Source organism: Magallana gigas, chromosome 5, assembly GCF_963853765.1.
Source record: "Magallana gigas chromosome 5, xbMagGiga1.1, whole genome shotgun sequence".
Taxonomy (NCBI): domain Eukaryota; kingdom Metazoa; phylum Mollusca; class Bivalvia; order Ostreida; family Ostreidae; genus Magallana; species Magallana gigas.
This window is the reverse complement of record NC_088857.1, coordinates 16,717,094-16,738,544: the sequence shown is the minus strand read 5'-3', so window position 1 is coordinate 16,738,544 and position 21,451 is coordinate 16,717,094. Positions and strand designations below refer to the sequence as shown.

Below are 21,451 nucleotides of genomic sequence, written 5' to 3'. Positions count from 1 at the left end.
CATAAAGAGAGATATCTGAGTAATTGTGTGATCATATTATGTGGATGACTTGACAGAATGTTGATATTAGCATGTCTGACATATATCTTCAATCTATATATTCAGCTACTTGAGATATATTGATAAAACCGCAAAAAAATGAAGATATTTGTAACGAAATGCACAAGTAGCTGACTACATAAAGAGAGATATCTGAGTAATTGTGTCGTAATATTATGTGGATGACTTGACAGAATGTTGATATTAGCATGTCTGGCATATATCTTCAATCTATATATTCAGCTACTTGAGATATATTGATAAAACCGCAAAAAAATGAAGATATTTGTAACGAAATGCACAAGTAGCTGACTACATAAAGAGAGATATCTGAGTAATTGTGTCGTAATATTATGTGGATGACTTGACAGAATGTTGATATTAGCATGTCTGGCATATATCTTCAATCTATATATACAGCTACTTGAGATATATTGAAAAAACAGCCAAAAAAAAAAGATATTTGTAACGAAACGCACAAGTAGCTGACTACATAAAGAGAGATATCTGAGTATTTGTGTGGTAATATTATGTGGATGACTCGGCAGAATGTTGATATTAGCAAGTCAGGCATATATCTTCAGTCTATATATACAGCTACTTGAGATATATTGACAATTGACAGTGATATAGTGCAATGTACATCTTAAGAACAAAAATAGAAATCCTTGGTATGTGTTCTCCCATGGACAGTAAGAAGTATCTAGAAGCCAAGTTTCTTTAATCTCGTAGCCAGTTACTAGTAGCTAGCTTTTCTTACTTCTCGTAGCCAGTTACTAGTAGCCAGTTACTAGTAGCTAACTTTTATTTAATCTCGTAGCCAGTTACTAGTAGCTAGCTTTTCTTACTTCTCGTAGCCAGTTACTAGTAGCCAGTTACTAGTAGCTAACTTTACCTATCTTAAACAGTCCTGAAATTCTTCGCAAGAGTTACCTCTCTTTCTACGTACACTTTGAGGTAATTCAAAAGTACAGCACAGTGAGAAACTGTTCAATTTTCTATTATGATAACTTTATTTGATTTATAAAAAATATACATGTGAAACGTGTGCGGATCTAAAGAGGTCGTGGGAAGGGTCTGGTCTCCCTCTGAAAAATTCAAACTCGACCCCCCCCCCCCCCCCCGAATAAATTCATCGCTTGGACACCCTCCCATCCCCCCCCCCCTTTGAAATTGTTGTTTTTGAGCAACGCATATGTAAGGCTTATTTTTATTTTATTTTTAAAAAAAAATTGAAAGGGAAGCTCCTGCGCATCTGCTCAACCTCCTATATATCGCATAATGGTGTAGCAGTATAAAAATAAATAGTACTTAGCATTTTTCAAGATATTATTGACCTTTTTTTAATAAAACGAAAGTTTGATCATAACTGACCCTGGGAGCATTTGTTTAACTTATTATAAATGCATCGTCACTTATAAGCAATATTATATACTGTTTTGAGGGACAAAAAAACCAACTTTTTACATGTAATACTGATATCATATCAGTTGTAAAATAAATTGTAGGTTGGGTAGATGAACCAGAAGCTTATTACTATTTGTAAAGAGGTGCATTATGTATATCTCTTATATTTGTATGGTTAACTGGTGAAGCAGTGAGGCTCAGACTACTACTAGTATTGGATACTGTTACATGTAGTTGGTGGCCAATGCTTTGCCCATGGAGATGAGTTTCTCAATAGTTAAAACATAATAGTAAATTGTATTTGAAAAGATGTTCAAAAATTTTGGGTCCACCTCCTTTCCCGTTTATTGGGAGCGGACTGGACCGAAATCCCTGGCTAGCGAAAGTGATAATTCTTAACTTTAATATGTATAAACAATATTACAGTGTATATAATTATGTTTACAGATTTGCAATATATGTATATGGTATTCATGACATTTTCTAAAAGCAAATTGTGTGTGTAAAAAAATATTTATTGAAAATATAGAACAATGCCGCTACAATTGCAACATTTAAAAAGTACTGATTGGTAAAACGATAAGTTTATCATATATACTTAAGAAATAAAGTACGAGTTTTCGTGAATGTTGCAGAATAACCTCCGAGGTCGAGAAATGTTGTTTTGAAATATAAAGGCCGAGGCGTTAGCCGAGGCTTTTATATTTCAAACAACATTTTGAGACCGAGGAGGTTATCCTGCAACATTCACGAAAACAAGAACTTTATTTCTATTCTGCTAACAGCACAGTATTTCTACAGATCGTTTCTCCTATAGAGAGACGATCTAGGTCATTTTGACGGCTGTTCCGTGTAACCCCAACGGTTTAGTTAGTAATGTTTACATGTGTATCGATCAAAGGAATCACATGCAGACGACAGAATTTTTCTTTGGATTTTTAATACTCTTCACTTATTTATAAAATATATTTGAATCATGTTCCTAATATTTTAAGGACAATTTAATACGATTATTACTACTACACGTGGTATATTTTATGTAAAAATACGCAGTGAAAATGTGGTAGGGAGGTCCTAGGAACAGCCGCATTGATCTCTTAGAAATAAACATTTGAGGCAATACACATCGTTTTGACTGGAACTAACACGTGAAATTGACATGGTTTTAAAAAGGTTTACGGTTTGAATTTGTACTTTCATGATCAGTGCGAGACAAATAGGTATTTCTGATCTGATAATTTACTGATGACGTTCGTTATATATTGGAGAATAATGTCCGCGGCATCTCTTTGATCTCGGCAATAACTGTAGTAGAATTGGTAATAATATTCAAGCAATGGTATGATTTTGTAAATGAATATGTTTTATGAAATACATAATTTGTGCCACTTGATGGCAAGTAAAATGATAATTACAAATCAACATAAAATGTTGTAAATGAATATTCATGAATTAAATTTGATAAAGGGTTCCACATTTTATTTCTCCCCATAATTTGGTTATCTTTCATTTTTTCTGCCACTGAATGCTTCACAAGTCCAAATGTTTCTGGATGAAATTACCAAATATAAATACAGTACATGGAATGCTTGTGAATGAAATGAGCTGAGGTATCTTAAGAATGAGGATTTGATTCCATGGTAGTCACTATTTCTTGTCATGTGACTTTATCACGGTTCCAGCCGTGAATTGTCTCCCCCTTTTTCGGGCGTCTGTCTAATTCGTATTCGGGTACAACACATACCCCAAGATGAAAAGTTTAATCAAATTTGTAGATTTTTTCAATTAGAGCGTTAAAATCTACTGAAAATGGTCCGATAAAAGTCGTCTTGAAAATGACCAGCACACTAGGGACGTCAGATATAACAAGATGCGTTGTACTTGGACATTGTTGTTATCAACAGACGTCGGTTTTGTTGCTGTTGCTGTGAATGTTGCTTCTGCCTTTTGTCGCTATTGCTCCTGGTGCCGCTAACTCAGAAGTATTTTGATAACGGGCCTTGCACTTCTATTCTTAGTTTTGGTTCTATTTTTTCTCAGACACACTTGTAGGAATATTTGTAAGTTGTTTTCGTCACAATTTCATAACGAATTCTGTTTAAAAAAAAAAGAAAAAGAAACATAGTTTGAAATCAAAAGAATTTGAAAACTACATGTAAAGAGTCAAAATTCTGAATTGGGAATTTTAAGAACTGTTTTATTTTAGAGAATTTATTTTTTAAACACAAATTATTCAAACAGCATCGCAGTATAGATTTGTTAGAAGTTCTTGTTCATTTCTCAGTTACCTCGCTTCGAAGGTACAGCACACGGGCATTGTAAACTGACCTGGTTTTGACACAGGATTTCCAGCTCCAGGGTCCACACTTAGTGACGTATTCTTCCCTGACCATTCTCTTGTAGGATCTGTCGTACGGAACAGTGTACCGCTCATAGCTACAGCCTCTGTCAAATAATCAGATATACAGTGAGACAGTATTCTTATAAATTATGCACATCACTGCGATAATCTCAACATATTATCGATAAAGCAAGTTGAAATCATTGTTGCTATTTTAATTAAAATCATAAAGATTATAAAAATTGTGTTATTTCAATATTACATTGTATTTCAATATGTTGAGAGATTCATAGAATAATATCGACAGAATATCTGAAGATAAACAGGAGCTATGGAATTTGAATTTGCATGTGTATTAAATATGCCAAAACTTTTCATTAGGAATTTTAACATGATATCTGATAGATAGAAAAAGTATTATAATATCATGTATTCATACATTATATTGGTGTAACATCAGACTGAGATTGAGCTCACTAATATCGGACTGCCGAAATGACATCACGGCAATATTCATTGGTGTCAAAAAAAGGCTGAAAATGGGCAGCTTTGCATACACTTAATCCCGTATTCTAACTAAATGCTGATTTCATGGTGAATTTCAATATGCCAGGGTGACTGAAATTGATGCATTTGATGAAAACGTGTCAAAACTCTGTAACCACTACCTTTTAAGTCTAGAGTTACTCCTAAATTTTTATAATTAAAGTGTCAGAGATTAAAACAATTTCACCTTTGTAAATTGAATTTGAAATATATCTCTATATTATTGCAAAGCACACGTAGTTCATGTTCCGTAATTGGGGTATCAGATTGCGAATTTACTCTGTTTTTAAGCATTCGGTGTTAAGACTTTTTACGGTTCTTGAGAAAATTACAGACTTTTACATTTGAGCATATAAACAACTTAAATGTCAAAGACCCAAGACTGAAAAAACCGTAAGGTATAATTCAATAGCAAATAAAAGATGAGATTTATTACCTAAAAGAAGGATTTTTCTGCATTCGTTTTTTTTCTCTCAAGCTTAAGTACGCTGCTATTTGCATTTGGAATTTAACTGGCTATATTGTCTAATATTACGTTTTAAACTAACGCCAAAAAATGGAATGCTTAATTGTTACTCTAGACACACCACTTTTTGGTAGCCGAACAGATAATTTATTGGAATATTTTATTGGCTGTCGATTGTCAAACAACACTGATAGCATTTCAGTTCCAGGAAATGAGTTATGACCATGATTTTAATATTTTTAGAGTTATATATCCCCCCTTTGTTCTTGTTAACTGCATGATCTGTGAAATTTTTCCAGGAGGTTTTGATGACCAAGAAAAATTCTTGCTATCTAGGAACCAATTTAAAAACAATATTAAGTGAAAGATTTTTTTTTTTCAATTAAAAAACCAATTCTTCTAGTGGGTTAATTTTGATGTTATTTCTTATCATGCTCTGAAATTCTTCAGGGCAAATAAACGCTCTACTCAAAATGTCAAATCTAAATTCGGAAACTAGAAACGATGATTTTTTAAATAATTTTTCTGATTTAGAATAACATGAAATCAAGCAACATGAAAAAAACCTGCACGTGGCATGCCATTTTTATGCACATTTCTAAGTAAATTGAAATCTAAAAAAATCAATCACAAGTTGACTTTAATGATAAAATGACGAATAGCTGATTCAGTAACTTTCACTAACAAACTTACACAAACGCAAGTGTCTTTTTGATACCTAAACTTTCAAAGTCTCTATTAATAATACTAGTATTACAAGTTTGGTCATTTCAGTTATGCAGTTCCCATAATTAGGGAATTTTTTATCGAGTTTGAGACTTCTGAATTTAAAAAATGCGTCTTAACGTTAGTTTGCGCGAATCTAGAATTTTTTTCAAGGGGAGGGTCCGAGTGATATTTAAATTTGCAGGGGGGGTGGGGGGGGGGGGGGGTCCGAGATATATTTTCCTTAGTTTTCTACATGTATGTAAATTTTAAAAAAAAAATGAATTTTCCGCGGGGATTCCGGGCCCCCGATCCCCCTCTATATCTAATAGCTGCATTTAGACACAATATAAGAAGCAAAGACATCAAGATAGGTAATTCCTATATGTTATACCTGACGGTGCATCTCTCCCCTTTCCATCCGGCAGTACATCTGCATTTGTTGTTTCGACATTTCCCGCCATTTAGACAAGGATGATTGCATCGACCTGAAAGCACATAAAATAAAGTTCTGTCTTTTTATTTTCTGTTTAGTCAAAACAGCTAAAATTAACACTTTAACACTTGATTATTTTTCCCTTCCCAAACGTGTCGCGAGTAGAAAACAATGGAAAAATTATTTACCAAAACTTTGGTTAAATTTTGATTAATTTTGATTAAAGAAAGAAAATTCGTATAAAATTGCGGAAAACTGAATAGACTTTTCTTCACATTTTGCATGACTTAAGTTTGACTTTTTTATGTCTTATAAATACAAAACAGATTAATACAATAGAACGATGCCATTATATTTCACTCCTAGTTTATGACCAACAAGAGTCACAGATACTTGTCCCTGTTAATTTGTCCTGTATATATGTGTTACATACCTATTTGACACCATTTCCCCGAGTAGCCCGGCTGACAGCTACATTTGTTGGGCCCCACACAGAATCCGCCGTTCTTACAACGTCTTCTGCACTTATCTGAAATATCAGTCAATAAAAATTAAATTAATGTAACTTTACTTCATAAATATACATATATTTATTTTATTTGTTAGGCACATTAACTTGGATTCCTCAAACTAATATTTTTGCGCCAACTTTTGAATGACTTTTTTCATTCTAACGTTATTAAAATTCTTAAGAACATTGTTTAATTAATGATTTCTAATAGCAGTCATGAATTTAAAAATGCGTGAATTTATCAATTTAAATTCACATGTACTAGCAAAGTACATTTTAGCAAAGTAGCACCGTACATTCAACAATTTGTTGCAAGTTAATCAGAAATATAAGAGTGCATTTGGCTCTCTGGATATATTTTATGCACTGCGCCGATTTATCCCCCTTTTCTTTTTTTTTCTTGTTTATCAGCATGAACATGACATTTTAAGATGACCAAATCAACCCAGATCTTGAAACTGCTGACATCCTTTACTTACATTGTTCGCAGTGGGGACCATAAAATCCCGCATTGCACTTGCAGACGTTGGGAAATATGCATGATCCGCCATTTTTACATTTAGGCTTGCAAATTGCTGAGAGAAAAAATACCAACAACATAAATTGATCAGACGTATGATGCAAGAAATAAATTGTATCTATCACAAACGTCAGCCATTAAATTTGACAAAAATATTATTTATAGGCGATGAATCGCAAAAAACTGTGACAAAAATATTTCGTGATTATTTTTTTCCTCCGGGAATCTACAGTATTTTATCTCGATGACGGGATATTTCATTCCAAGAATGATGTCAAGGATTATAAAAAAAACACGAAATGCACTTTACCTTTTTGACATCGTCTCCCCTTGTAATCCCGCCGACATGAACACTTATTTGGTGCTACACATTTACCGCCATTACTGCACTTGCGCCGACAGACCGCTGTTAGTGAAACATAAAACTATGAATTCAAATCGGTTTACATTCATGTAGCATACATCTATGAATCTTTTAAAAATGTCTGTTATATCGTTTTCAAGATATTTTAGCACAAAATAATTATGTTGCTTACGAATAGAACAGTCCTTTCCTTTGTAACCCTTTTTACACTTGCATTTGTTTTTTCTCCAACATTCTCCTCCATTTTGGCACTTAATATTACATCCACCTACAATAAAATGATAATATATTTACTTGAAACTTACTGCATGAAGTATTTTATTATGATTGATTTATATATTTCACATAAAATTTATACTTGAAAAATAACGTTTTCACTCACCTTTGCAGGTGGGCTTTCTGTAGCCCGGGGGACAGTAACACACCCCCGGGCGTACGCATTTCCCGCCGTTTTTACAACGTGGACTGCATATTGCTAAAAATAATTACCTAATTATATAATATTTGAATCATCAACCAAACAAATGCTCTGCTTTTTTGTAATGGTAATGGTTCTATGCGGAATTATTGGAATAACTGAATTTGACATCACGTGACTAGTAAGTACCTTTTTGGCACTGTTTTCCTTTGTAACCTTTGGGACAAACACAATTTCCGTCCGACCTGCATGACCCCCCATTAAAGCAGACAGAAGCACAATCTGTAATGAGGAATATTGCAATGATAAAAAATATTCGTCATAAACATAAACACACGAAGAAAAATATATTATTAATTTAGAAAATATTCTATAATAGCTGACATCAATGACTTCAGGATGATACCTTTAACAGCATTATCAGAACATGTTTTGCCCCCACAAGGCCTCGTTTGGATCAGTTGATTTTCTTTTTCTAGACAATTGTCAAGGTCATTGTTGCCACAGTAACGGGTGCGGGACTGAAATCCCATCCCACAGGAGGCGCTGCATGTTGACCACTCCGACCAATCAACATACACGTCTGTGAAAAGATGTGATTTTCAAAAGGATTATTTCTCAATCTCTTATTCGCGAGTAATGATATTAATGTTAGAAATCATTATTTTTAATGCATTTAATTTCTTTGAAAAACAACAAGTGGTCATACATTGGTTTGCTTGAGTATTCAGTGTTGATGTGGTTGCGTTTTTTACAGCAGGTTTGGAATCCGTTTTATCCGGCTGGGATTGTTCGGACTGAGTCTGCCTCTGTGCGGTGCTGACCTGACTGTCGTCTTTGACAGCTTGCTCACGTACACTTCTGTTGCCCTGTTGGCATAGTGAGAAGTTGAAATAGGATGTTTACAAAATTAAGAAAGTGAACTGAATTCGATATTTGGAAATTTTTAAAATGTAATATTTTACGGTGAAAACCGCCTCGTGTATCATCGACAACTTGAAGGGTTTTGCTCCTGCAATGTTGTTTTGAAATGGAAAACAACATCAGTAGATCAGTGTCTGACACTAATTCGTCTTACCCCATTCTGAAGTTTGGTCGAACACTGCTGTTCGGCTGCAGAAGGGTCCTGAGCAACTACCAACTGCTGGATGGAGCCCTACGAACAAATATCAATAAACATATCGTTTTAAAGGATGTTTTTACTTACAAGTTTTCCAGCCTCTGTATCTATAGAACGGTTAACGAAATAGTCCATATGAAATTTTATATGTATTTCATTTATTATTCCATTTTTGTCTTAAATGTTTCACTATAGAAACCAGTCTTTTACCGTATGACAACGATGCAAATGGTTCTTGTATGTAACATATTCTAACCTCGAAAGGAGAGCCGTATCTCGCAAAGTAGGGACCCAGAGCCAGCATAAGGTTGACCCCTACATACGGGTCCTTTGCCCGCCCAAAGAACTGGGACTTCACTTTCTCACAGTCAACAAACAGCGTCACAAGCTGGTCCTCCACACTAAAGGCAAACTGGTGCCAAGTGGAATCACTCAGACTCTCCCTAAATCCGGGAGATTTGGGCCCAGGCAGTCCGTTCTGATCGTAGTATTCCAACGTAAGTCCTTCGCCATACTTTATGGCCATTTTCTGTTGGCCCATGATATCACTAAAGGTTAATAAATATCCATCGGACGATGTGTTAAGCTTGGCAGTGATTAATATGGAGAAATCCTTCGGAAATTTACCTCTGTAGAGGTCGGAGAGCGGGATGTATAAATTAGCTTCACTGTTTACAATGTAAGCCGAAGTTCTATTGAGATCTGTAGAAACACCGTGAGGGAACTTTGGTAGTCCTAATGCTTGGAGTACATCTGTGGTTCCTAAAACAACAGTATACAGAATAAACAGTCCATAAACATGACTCGAGATCACTCGAAAGCTTACTTAACACAGCAAAACGAAATTCCACTAAAGGTTGAAGATGTAATACTTAGTACGTGCATGTGCATGTAAGTGGGAAATGTCACCATAGAGGGACCGAGTTCTACAAGTAATTTATGTAATCAACCATCTGACGAAATTAACCTTTCTATTCCTTGTATACCATCAAAACACCCCAAAAAAATTTAATTTATACTTTCCTTAATTGTAGATACAGATTTATGCAATATATTATGTATTTTTGAAACTCTTTTATATGGAGTCTGTTGTTCGTGTGTTACCTTTGCATGAGAAACCATTGCAGGCTCTGTTCTCTGAAGCCTCGCTCGAACAGGAAGTGGCTGGAGTGCTGCAGCCCCGTCGTCTGACCTGAGTTCCTCCCCCACAGGTGGCGCTGCAGGATTCCCATGGCGACCAGAAATTCCAACCTTAATGTATAAAGTTACCATTGGAATAAACTGTATAACTAAGAAGTATTTTTATAAAATGACCAAATGCAAGCAATACAACGAAGAACAGTTTTTTAAATATATTTATCTATTTTTTGGTAGAAGAGCGATGACCTTACTAAACGAAGCTTATGTATAATAGAGTGCTAAGTTAAACAGATAAAAAAGAAATGAACAGTCGAGGGTTGTTCAAAAAGAATGTTTAAAACGCAAATATGACACTATATCGAAAAAAGTTTTAAAAATCATAATGCAGGCATTCTGCTACGACCGATATGAATTTTTGTATTGCTGAATAGAGATATTGGCCTTTTCTTTCTGAAGCATCTACTGTACTTTAACAGCTAATAATGCTATAGTAGGGGTAATATTTGTCATTAAGGGGGATACCGAGTAAATTGTTACGGCTAAACTATATGACAGTATTCAATTTTTCAACTGTTTAAACTAGACAATAAACAGAAATGGTACAAATATTACTAAAACCTCTTTTTTCTATATTTTAATTGAACTTTCTCTACTTTTTAAACCACACTCTTTCATATTTTTCATATATTTTAATTCACTGAAAATACGTATTGTTTACTCTTTGTATCTTTTCAACCCAGTATAATTTACCAAATCATTACAATATACTAATGTAAAATATCCGTAAAACAAAGCAATAATTTACTACAACTATTCCTTTTAAGTAAATGCATGATACAAGTTTTCTCACGGAGAGGGAATTCAGAAAAGAAATCTTAACTACAACTTAAAACCATTTTAACAAGAGCTTGGACTTTGGGTAGTTGTGTTAAACAGCAATGTGACGTAGGCCTGTCTATTTTATTGTCAGCCACTCATCTATGGCTCTCTGAAATGAACACGATTTGTCTGGCTTTTGAGCTAAGACTACGCAATCGGTGCATATTTCGCTTGAAACCGCGTCATTTTTAACTTCTTTTGTCGCAAGAAATAGATAGCTACGTCCTACTGAAAGTCCAAGGTTGTTAAAATGGTTCTAAATAATATTAACAATTATTTCACACAATACTTTACTATAACATACATAAACACCACATTTTACTTGAAGAAGCCAGTATACTTGAATTAATATAAACATAAAATATTCTAATCATAATTTGCCATAACTGCATGTCTTACATACTAAATATCAAACTCGCCAATGTACTATAATTTGCTGTAATAAGTATGACTATCTATGTGCTATTTTTTCCCATACATTGTTACTCGATCATACTTCATATTTCTACAAACTTAAAGAAGCAATGTGCTCCAATAAAAATATCATGAATTATAAATATTGCCAAAAACAATCAAGGTTCCTTACAGTGTTTTGTTTTTTACGTGCTCTGAGTGCTTGGCATTTTATTACGCTGTCCCAGGGTATCTTTGATCATCTTTGTGAATGACCCTGGTTACAAAATTCACAGGTGCTCGATTCGGAAGTTGTCAAATTATGTTTTTTAATTACTTGCTCCATGATTAGCAGTATGAATGGCGCTGTCACGTGACTGGGTAGTTATCCTGTCCCATCTACGTCACATGTCTACCGTTTGTAACCTTAACTGTCTTTAGACATTTGACAGAGGCATTTCGCGTGTGATAATCTATAGATATATCCCACTGATAAGGGACCTTATCGGATCCCTGATCTGACAGAGACATATTAAGTGTCATGAAACTCGTTGGGACAGTTATTCCGCTAACTTGGAGGAACACGTATGCGCTTCTTGTGTCTTTTGCTCTAATGCAACGAGCTCGAGGGGCTGGGTAAATCTGGCATACCTGTTTTTTAAGATGTTCCCGTTTTGTGGTCATCTACACCTAACTCATCACGACAGGTTCTTTGCTGTGCCAATTTGATTATTTAAAAATCATTACAATACAAGATTATCGATTAGGTGTTTGCTATACAATCCAGATTACATCTTATCACCCGAATCCTGTCTTACGTATGAAACAATATTCTTTTTTTTATTCCTGCTCGTCATGAACAAAAAATATTTCTAAATACTATTAAATGCATGCAACATAGATTTGTTATAAAACTGTGTTGTCAATAGATATAAAACATTGATATTATGATAAAGCTTTAATGACCATATGACTGGGTCAAATAATATTCTTACTTAGAAAAAAGTACGAGTTCAAAATAATGTGCTTTGATTTAAATGTGTTTAATAGGCTTTTGACTAGGTATCAAGTGACAAAAGTAGTTCTAGTTCTAATTGAAAGTTGTTCGCAAACAGCAATTAATCAGTGAAAACCACTAAGTAACTTTGTCACCCTAACATGGTACTAACAACAATTATTCACCTGAAATGGCAAATCTGTATCAAACTAAACACTGGAGGAAATGAGGTGGAAATTTTAATGCTAAAACTTTTAATATTCTTCTCATTTTTTAAGTATCTAAAGCCAGTGGAAGGTCAGTTAAAAATCCATTGAGACAGATCAAAGAAATATTACATATTATACCAAGATATAATTTATTGACTGGGAACCCATAATAACTTAATCTCAACTAAACCTCCCCTCCAGACATTTCGAAAATTCTTGGTATATTACGGAGCAAATCTTTTCAGAAGCAGCTTCGCGCCCTGCGGCCAATCGGCGGCACTATATTTTTCACTTGGCTGCTCTTTTGAAAAGAAGGTGAAAAAGGTTTAAACGTCTCTAGAAAAGGAGGCGAGAAAAGTATTAAATTGCTCTTGTGAGATATAACGAAACACTTGAGCAGCTTAAATAGACCTCTTAAAAGTTGTTGTTTTGATTAGAAAGATCGTTTTGAAGTGCTAAGATGCTACTCAACTGCGACAAACCGTTTGAAAAGTCTGTAGGGTATCTAAAGACTACCGGAGTCAAACTCACATTCAACAAATTTATACAAACCAATGGGTTTTAACTATTAAAGTGCTTGCTTCGACTAATTATGTATCACAGATCATTTATAAACCGACTGTGGGGTCTCGGAATGTATTCGCGTCTAACATTTCTTGAGAGAAGTTTATTCAGCTTATGAATTTCAATTTACTCAAGATTTTAGTTCCATTTCGACCAACAAAGAAAAATGAGACAATATCGACACAAGTCTGGCCGCCTGGCGAGGGCAGAGAGACGGATTTATTCCGTGAGCATTACCCGCTATTTTTCGCATCATTTTCATACCTAACTTTCATATGTTATTACATGGGAGGCATCGTAGATATGTGCCACATTCTGAGCAGTAACGAAATTCCATGGACCGAATCAAAATAGAAATTCGAAATACCTCTTTGTGATAATTTGCGAAACAAAAAGTTAAGTTTTTGCCTTAAAATTGGAAACTTGCAGTTGTAGTGTCTACGAAAGTCTGAAAATATATATGTGCCAGTTATATGCATGCACTTATATTATGTAACTAAGTCTTAATCAATATATCACGTCTGGTTTTCGTGAACATTCATGATAGTTTCTCGATTAGAGTAATTTTAGCTCACAGAAACAGATAAATACTACTTCTAAAATAGTTTCCTTTTCTGAAGATTACGAAAATTTTCCAAAATACTCTTTTAAGAAAAATGAAAAAAATTGTTTTGATAAACTATAAAACTATCGTGTCTCACAACAGTTATTGATGTCTGTAGAACTTTGGAATGATCAATCCTTTTACATAAATATTGACACGTAAACTTCATGGAGATGATATCATGTTCTTCTTTAATGTGGCGGTTCTCACCGATGTTTGGTAAACCTGCCAGCGTTAGAGCTATCGGGATGAGACCCCTAAGCCGATAAACTTTATTTGCTTATAAATCTATCCTTAAACAGGTTAAATAACTGTACGAAATTCCAATTAATGTTTATTTACTGTTCAATTATTTAAGAATTTTTGATCAATATTGATTTTCGCATGCGTGACATTCCGGAAGGGGGACCCTGATTGACAAAGTAAACAGAGGAAGCCAAAAGGGGTGCGAAGACTCGCACACAATTCTCTCTCTCTCTCTCTCTCTCTCTCTCTCTCTCTCTCTCTCTCTCTCTCTCTCTCTCTCTCTCTCTCTCTCTTTCTCTCTCTCTCTCTCCAACAAAAAAAACAGAATTCAAAGTCGTGACCCCTCTGAAACACATGGAAAATATGAGCTTAAAAAAGATTCAAAATTGACAAGATAATCAAATAAACCAATTCTAAAAAATTTACTATTTCTGATTGAGCAAAAACAGAGGCATGAAATGATGCTCTTCTGGAGTTTGAAAGGTTAAAAACAGCATAAAAAAACCTTTGCATCACTGGAAGTGTGCAAGAGGAAAATGTATTTTCGTAACCTTGACAATTTTATTTTAAAACAAACATCTTGAAATAGAATTTGAAAACTTAACTTTGCATCATTTGATTAGGATTAGGTTCCATGGTGTCTTTAATATTTAATTTTATGGGGATCACACACAACTGCAACGTTCTATGTAATCCAACCAAAGGAAAGGACAAAAGACAAATATTGGGAAATCTGATTAATTTCTCACATCTCTATACGATTTTCCAACACCTTGTTAGCTTACAATTTTCTAAATAAATATTTGATGCTGTATAGTCTGTAAGTATTTCTGAATAGGATATAAATATTGTCAGAATTTGGGAGGTTGTCTACACAAAAACTGTGTACATCCGGGTATTTTTACACCTTGCGAATGTACTCTTTAGTTAGACACCCGTAGAGTCGGTTTGATATCAACAAGCACCTCGTTTTCGTATGATTTTCTCCTTGCCAAAATATTTGATGTTTTTGAAAACTCGTTTTCAATCAATTTTTGGAAATACATAAAATTTTATATTTAGACATCAATTACCAAAAGTTTGAAAATAAAAAGGACGGCGTGAAATTAATAATAAAATTTGCATGGAACCTAAACTTTTGCATTGAAATATTGATAGAAAAAAATTGCGCAGTGTCGTGTAGCTTTCCATGTTCGTTAGCTGCAACATAGTATGTATTGAGAGAATACATTAATTCATTTATACATGAATTTTTAATGTCATCGTCAAGACATACTGAAAAACACTTACATATATTGACATTTTTATGTAAGTTTTCAGTATTATTATTACTGTTTCAAATACTAAAGTTTTTTTTATACTACGACTAAAAAAATAGAACAATTCTACTTTAAGAAAGGGGTCTCTAAATGGAATGACAAAGGTTGGTTTCAATTCTTTATTTTTTTAAAAGAAATAGTAAGGTGACAGGATTGAAAGACTTTGCGAATGTTCCACATTTTTTATCATTTCCGCTTGGTATACGAGGGTTAAATTAAAAACAAATCTTGGGTACAGGAAACTGGTCTGAAAAGCGTTAAATGCCGCTTAACTCTACATTAACCAGGAGACCACACTCAAACAATAGATCCCTGCAAAGAGAAAATCAGACTTTAGGATTAACCAAGGAGTATATTCCTGTTAAAGACTCGCATCATGCTAGGGGGATTTGATTGTGACCAAGAAAATGAAGTCATTTTGTCGTATTAATTACCGGGTACAAAACGTATTTCCGTGCAGTGTCGTCAACCAACTGTCGTCTGCTGAGATCACGACAGGGGTCACACAAGGAACATCATTGTAGGGGACACAATACTCACTATGTAGGGGGAGGGATACCTCAGAGGCGGGGAGAGGACCCGTTTTGTTCCTGGCTTATTAAGGAGTTTACTTAGGTCTATTGAGTCACTGCCACCCATCTTGAAAAACTCGCTTTACGACATCCCGTAAATGAAGCCAATATAATTTTTTATGCTACTGTATTGTTCAATGATGAAGAAAATCTGTCCTTGTTATATTTTAAGCTTTTTGGTTAAATCTATGGCCGGTTGTCCTTGGCATTTTATAATCATTGATATCTGATTCAATCAATTGATTAAAATCATTGATCAGATAATAGAATACCCTTTAACATTTTTTAATTTAAGTACATTTGTTCTAACACTGCGTGGATGTTGTTCATTTTTGCACAGGAACTCGCATTAACAATTTCATTTTTCTTTGTTCATTTTTGCATTTTTTGAATTCTTGTTTTGTGGTGTGGTTTTTTTGCTTGTTTAGAGGTTTGATTTTGGATTTTTTTGTTTAATATCATTTTAAGAGATGCATTTTAGCGTTTAATTCTATATTGTATGTATATGAGTGATTTCAGAATGACAGACGACCAACTGACAGATGATAACAAGAGAAGAAGAGTATTGTGAAACCACGCAAGTCAATAACACCCAGTCATCTCTTTAAACAGAAAACTCTTAACTTCTGAAATGTGGATATTTGTGGAAAATAAATCGCTACAATACTCTATTCAGATTTCTGAAATTCAAGCTCCGGATTCACAGATCAAGCTGTAATGAACCGCTGTGAACAAACAATGCAAATAGTTAATAACTGTCCCGCACTGAAGAAATAATTATATGTCCATTGGTCACCCGCTATCAATCCCTCACCCATACAAAAGATGGCTGTCTTAATCCGACTGGCTATCATGCGATAAATGGCATGATCTCCGCTAAATAAGCTGTTCTGATCATACGCTGGGTAATTTTAAGAGGATGGGGTAGAATTTATTTCTCTATAAAATTTTAATTGTAGATCACTTAAAGGAGTATTTAATCCCGCGGTTAAAAGTATTGTAAAGGGGACTTGAAATGTCTTAAGGAGTTTTTGAATTTTACATGTAAATTTATTCATGTAGGTAATAAATGCATTTCATTCAAATTGAGTGCATTACTTTGCTGATTCAATATTCTTTTACTAAATATACAGAGACATAAACGTGATTTTCTTTTGAAATTGAATATTAAAAAAACCTTAATAACTTTATAACGTTCTTTTCAAGCACTGTTCAACGTTTGCAAAGATACAATAAAATATGCATGTTGAATAATAAAAAATTCATGATTGATGCAAAATGTATCATGTTCATGATTGATACAAACTGTGTCATATTCATAGATGATTCAAATCAATCAAATATTACATCGTTTCTTACACAAAAATATTTTAATGAATGTGTCATAGTTTTAATAAAATCATTTGATTAGTTTTGATTTTTTGCCCATAATTAAATGATTGATTTAAAATATATTAAATTGGCAACTATTTTTTCATGGAGTGTATGTCATGTGTGAGTAACATTAGGACTAAAAAATCAAGATAATTTATCATTCTACTTGCACTTTTTTTATTTAAAATATAAAAGATCTATTTTCTATAACAATTTTTTGTAACATTTGAGAAAATCTAATGATGATACAATTAGTACTTCTTTATAAAATAAATATTGAACATATTACATAATCTTTGATACCCATACAAAATATACTATAATCACATATTTTGTTTGCAGGACGAAAATTTTAACTTGTTAAAAACTATGCGCCTGCTGCACTTTTACATATACTAAACTCGTATGCATAGGAATTTTTTTTAGAACAATTGAATTACGATTTTTCAGCATTTCCAAATCTAAAAAAAGAAATGGAAATAAAATCTTATCGTTATGTTGTTCCCCCAATGAATTCTTATACCCGCTGTTTCACACGGGGGATTTTGAGTACAGTATATGTGAACTGGTGTATATGTGGTTTTCATTTCGCCAGTTCTTGTGGTTTAACGATTAAATTAAGATTTTTCTTACTTCAAGGTTGACAAATACAAAAAACCAACGATAGGATATCAAATATATGTCACGTTTATTAAAATTGTGCCATAAATTTTGTGTTAAAAAAATTCTGCTGACAGGCAAATGTTCAAAAAAGATATTATGTCTAGAACGTCGTATGCCCTTTTTCTAATATTTTGTATCTTACTTATCATCTAAATATAGATAATAACTGACGACAATGTCGTTAAGATTATGATTAACAGAGCTCGTTTTATCGATTTTCCATCAAACCAGTCACCGGGGACACACGGGGGGATTGATTCAAGTGTTCAGCACTGACAATCTTGTCGCAACGGACAAAACCTGGGGGGACATAGATCGCCTTAACCCCCCTAGTTATGTGTGACCTGATGTTTCAAACTAACTGATAATCCTCCAATAATATTCCGGTAAATATCCGGCCGATATTGACAGGGAAAAAATTGTATTTTATGATCTATATATATCAAATCGGCTGATAAGGTTTTTCTAAAAATCAATTTCATAGATAACTACCTAAGAATTTATCGAATTAAATATCAATTTTCATTGAATAAAGGTATGAAATTGGCCTTTTCGATCGTTCGAATTCCGGCGATTTATGAGCACGAAATTATGACCCCCAGATCCCAGACCAAACAGAAGCTAAACTAAACGCCGGAGTCCAACTCCATAAACCTTGCAAATCAGAAAAAAACCCAGACTTAATCAAACATCGCAAATCAGGCAGTGATCCGCCACATTCAATTTCAATGAATCTCTCTCTCTTTCTCTCTCTCTCTCTTTCTCTCTCTCTCTCTTTTCTTCTGAAACATTTCTGAAAACATATTCTTCATATTTATGAGGGGAAATTAGGCTTACTCCTAACAATTACTCATACTTTTACATAAAGGGTCATACCAAAAAAATTCTCATTATTACGAGACGATTAAGTTTGTTTAGATCTCTATGAAGATTGAGATAGCCTAAATTAGAAATCATATCCTTAATTTGTGAGGTTTAGAGGCTATTATCTCAATGTCAAAGAACCAGATCTATATCATTAACGACTGGCCAAGGTTGTTCTACATTTAGAAGGAAAAAAAAGTATCCAAAACTTCCTATCAATCTGGCCGAACTTTCCAAATCAAAGACAGCAAGTGCTGATACCGTGATCTCTCTCCATTTTTCTGACCCCCCAAATCCTATCTGTGCATATATCGTTGTTGCGTCATATAATTGCAAAAAAGTATCAATGTTTTCTTGCGATTTAAAAGATTTTCCATTGAAAAAAGGTAAATATTTGTCAATAGGCATAAATAATCGGGATATTTGATCAGTTCTCAAGTCTTTCTTTCGGTTAGCTGTTAGTCACTTGAGGGGAATTTCGTTACATGAACCTTACACATGGAGATCACATCAAGCTAAAAATTATACAATTTAAAAGTCAAAATGGAATCTGTAATTAACAGAGATAATTCTCTCTCTCTCTCTCTCTCTCTCTCTCTCTCTCTCTCTCTCCATTCTATGTTTTTGCAAAAGAGTTCAATTTCAAAAGTATATTTTCAGTTTTCTTGTTATAATAACCGATCTTAATCAGTATGCGAAATTGGAAGCAAGAATTTGGGTGACATTCATTTATCAATAGTTTAACCTGTTGGTGCTTCAAGTGACTAATGAGTAAAAATCGCTAATTACAGTTAGACAATACAAAAGAACAGAAATTACTTGGCAACTGGTAAACATTTTTCGTGTTTTAAGTAATGTTTGAAATTCTCCCAGACTCGGGTGATTGAGATTTATTTTCATAAATCAGATTCAGAAATGTTAGCGTTGTTGAGGTACAAATCTCTCAATACGTAATTGCCAAGTTTAAGGGAGGTATTATAAAACAGATAATTTGACCTGATGTTACACACTTGATTTTCAAAAACATTTGGCTTCTTTACATTATCCTAACATTTAAATTTCAATTACTCAACACTTTAGAAAAAAGCCAAAATGTTTATTTAATTTTACAAGGTGCAATATTTGCACAGTTCGATTTTTTGAGCATTAAATGGCTATATTTCGCCGCAATGAACTCAGCGATTGGCAATGCATAATCGCACATTAGTATAGAATGATCATGTTCAGAAATGTATCAGAAGATATGAGTAGGTTAACAGGAGCACGAGATAGAAAAAATGCGTGTTTTTGTACATGGACATAGTTTTTTCTAGACATTGACAGCATTCATTTACTCAAATTCTATAAACTCTGACAACTTTAATTTCATAACATCCGTTTTCACTATTTGCTAAACTACTGGTCAGAGAGAGAAGGGGGGGGGGGTATTTTGCAGGGGCGCATTTTTTCCCGTACTCTAAGAATAAAAAAAAATACCGGGGTCAATAACTAACGCTTGGTGGATATGTAAGTCATGCTGTAAAGATGGGTGAACCAGATCGCAGTTGAGTTTTATTGGTAGAAATGGAGAAATGACCAACGTACCTAAGTGAGTGAGTATCTCTTCCTCCCTGGGTTTTGTGAGTTCGGTGGCAGCGCCGAAGATATCATCATACTTGGCTGACAGCCGCCGCTTGTACACCGTCAAAAACAATATGTACATTTCATTCTCCTGGATGTCGGCATAACACATTTTCTTATCCCCGAAATTACTGATGACAAATGTATTCTTGGCCACAGAAGTCAGATTGTCGACCAGTTCCTGACCTTTATAAACGGTAACCAGTTCTATTTTGGCACTGTACGTCAAATCCTGGGACCGGAAGTCCTTGTAAGTTTCATGCACGAAACCGGAAACGACAACGTCTGCTAGGAGCGTTCGGTTGTAAACGGACATTGGTGTCCAACCATTTAGCAATAGAATACAGCCTTGTGTCAAGAACGCAACCTCCAACAATGTAAGATATGTTAATATTAATCCATTGAGTCGATGTCTGTTGAGCCACATATCTGATCGGCAAATCTCAGGTGTCGGGTGGATTGTTTAAGCGGCAGGGTAAATAATATTGCGTTTGTATACGAGATCATATTTCATCATGAGATGAAAATAATTCTCAAAGTAGAGTGACAAAATTATAATCTTCACAAATAAATATTTTTATAACAGAAAAATCACAGTTTTGTCTTATCTTCAAAGATTTTCACAAAGTATATTGAAGTTTTCTCTGAAAGAAACGAACTACCAAAAATCAACTCACATATTTTTTTTTCCGCTTTCAAATACCGAAGATAGCGGCGGCACCATTGAATTAAAATTCCATAAAACTAAATAAAATCCATTTTTCGGTTTTCTCCTCATTAACCGTTAATTGAGAAATGAATTAATGAAGTTGACATCTCGGGTACTAGTCCTATGATGATAGTAGAACAGCGTCGAGTTCCATTTAATACCATTCATAATTCTCTCTCGCCCGTACACCCGAGCGCGCATTGGCTGTTTCCTCTGATCGACACACTCCCTCCAGAGATCTTTAGATATGATGTTCCATGGTTGAAGTCCTGCCTCGAGAATTGACATTGAATTAGATTATCATTTAGGAATTCATATGCAGGTTTTTTTAAAATGTGTTTTCACTGACAATCTTACACAAAAGGTGATAAGGTAGTGAAGACTCCTAAAGTAATAGCGAGAGTAATTTTCTTGTTGAAAGGCAT

General features: G+C 34.2%; 1 protein-coding gene across 1 annotated transcript; it reads right to left on the bottom strand.

Annotated features, from left to right (window-relative positions):
* Window positions 1-2,788: 2,788 nt before the first annotated feature.
* Window positions 2,789-21,239, bottom strand: LOC105326846 (uncharacterized). Its single transcript, XM_011427053.4, has 15 exons — window positions 20,282-21,239; window positions 9,978-10,124; window positions 9,130-9,635; window positions 8,832-8,909; window positions 8,463-8,622; window positions 8,160-8,336; window positions 7,943-8,035; window positions 7,718-7,810; window positions 7,508-7,603; window positions 7,282-7,377; window positions 6,931-7,026; window positions 6,374-6,469; window positions 5,899-5,992; window positions 3,775-3,891; window positions 2,789-3,540 (listed from the first exon to the last, which is right to left on the bottom strand). Exons 1-15 carry the CDS (start codon window positions 20,742-20,744, stop codon window positions 3,483-3,485), a joined length of 2,370 nt encoding a protein of 789 aa, XP_011425355.3. The 5' UTR covers window positions 20,745-21,239; the 3' UTR covers window positions 2,789-3,482.
* Window positions 21,240-21,451: the final 212 nt, after the last annotated feature.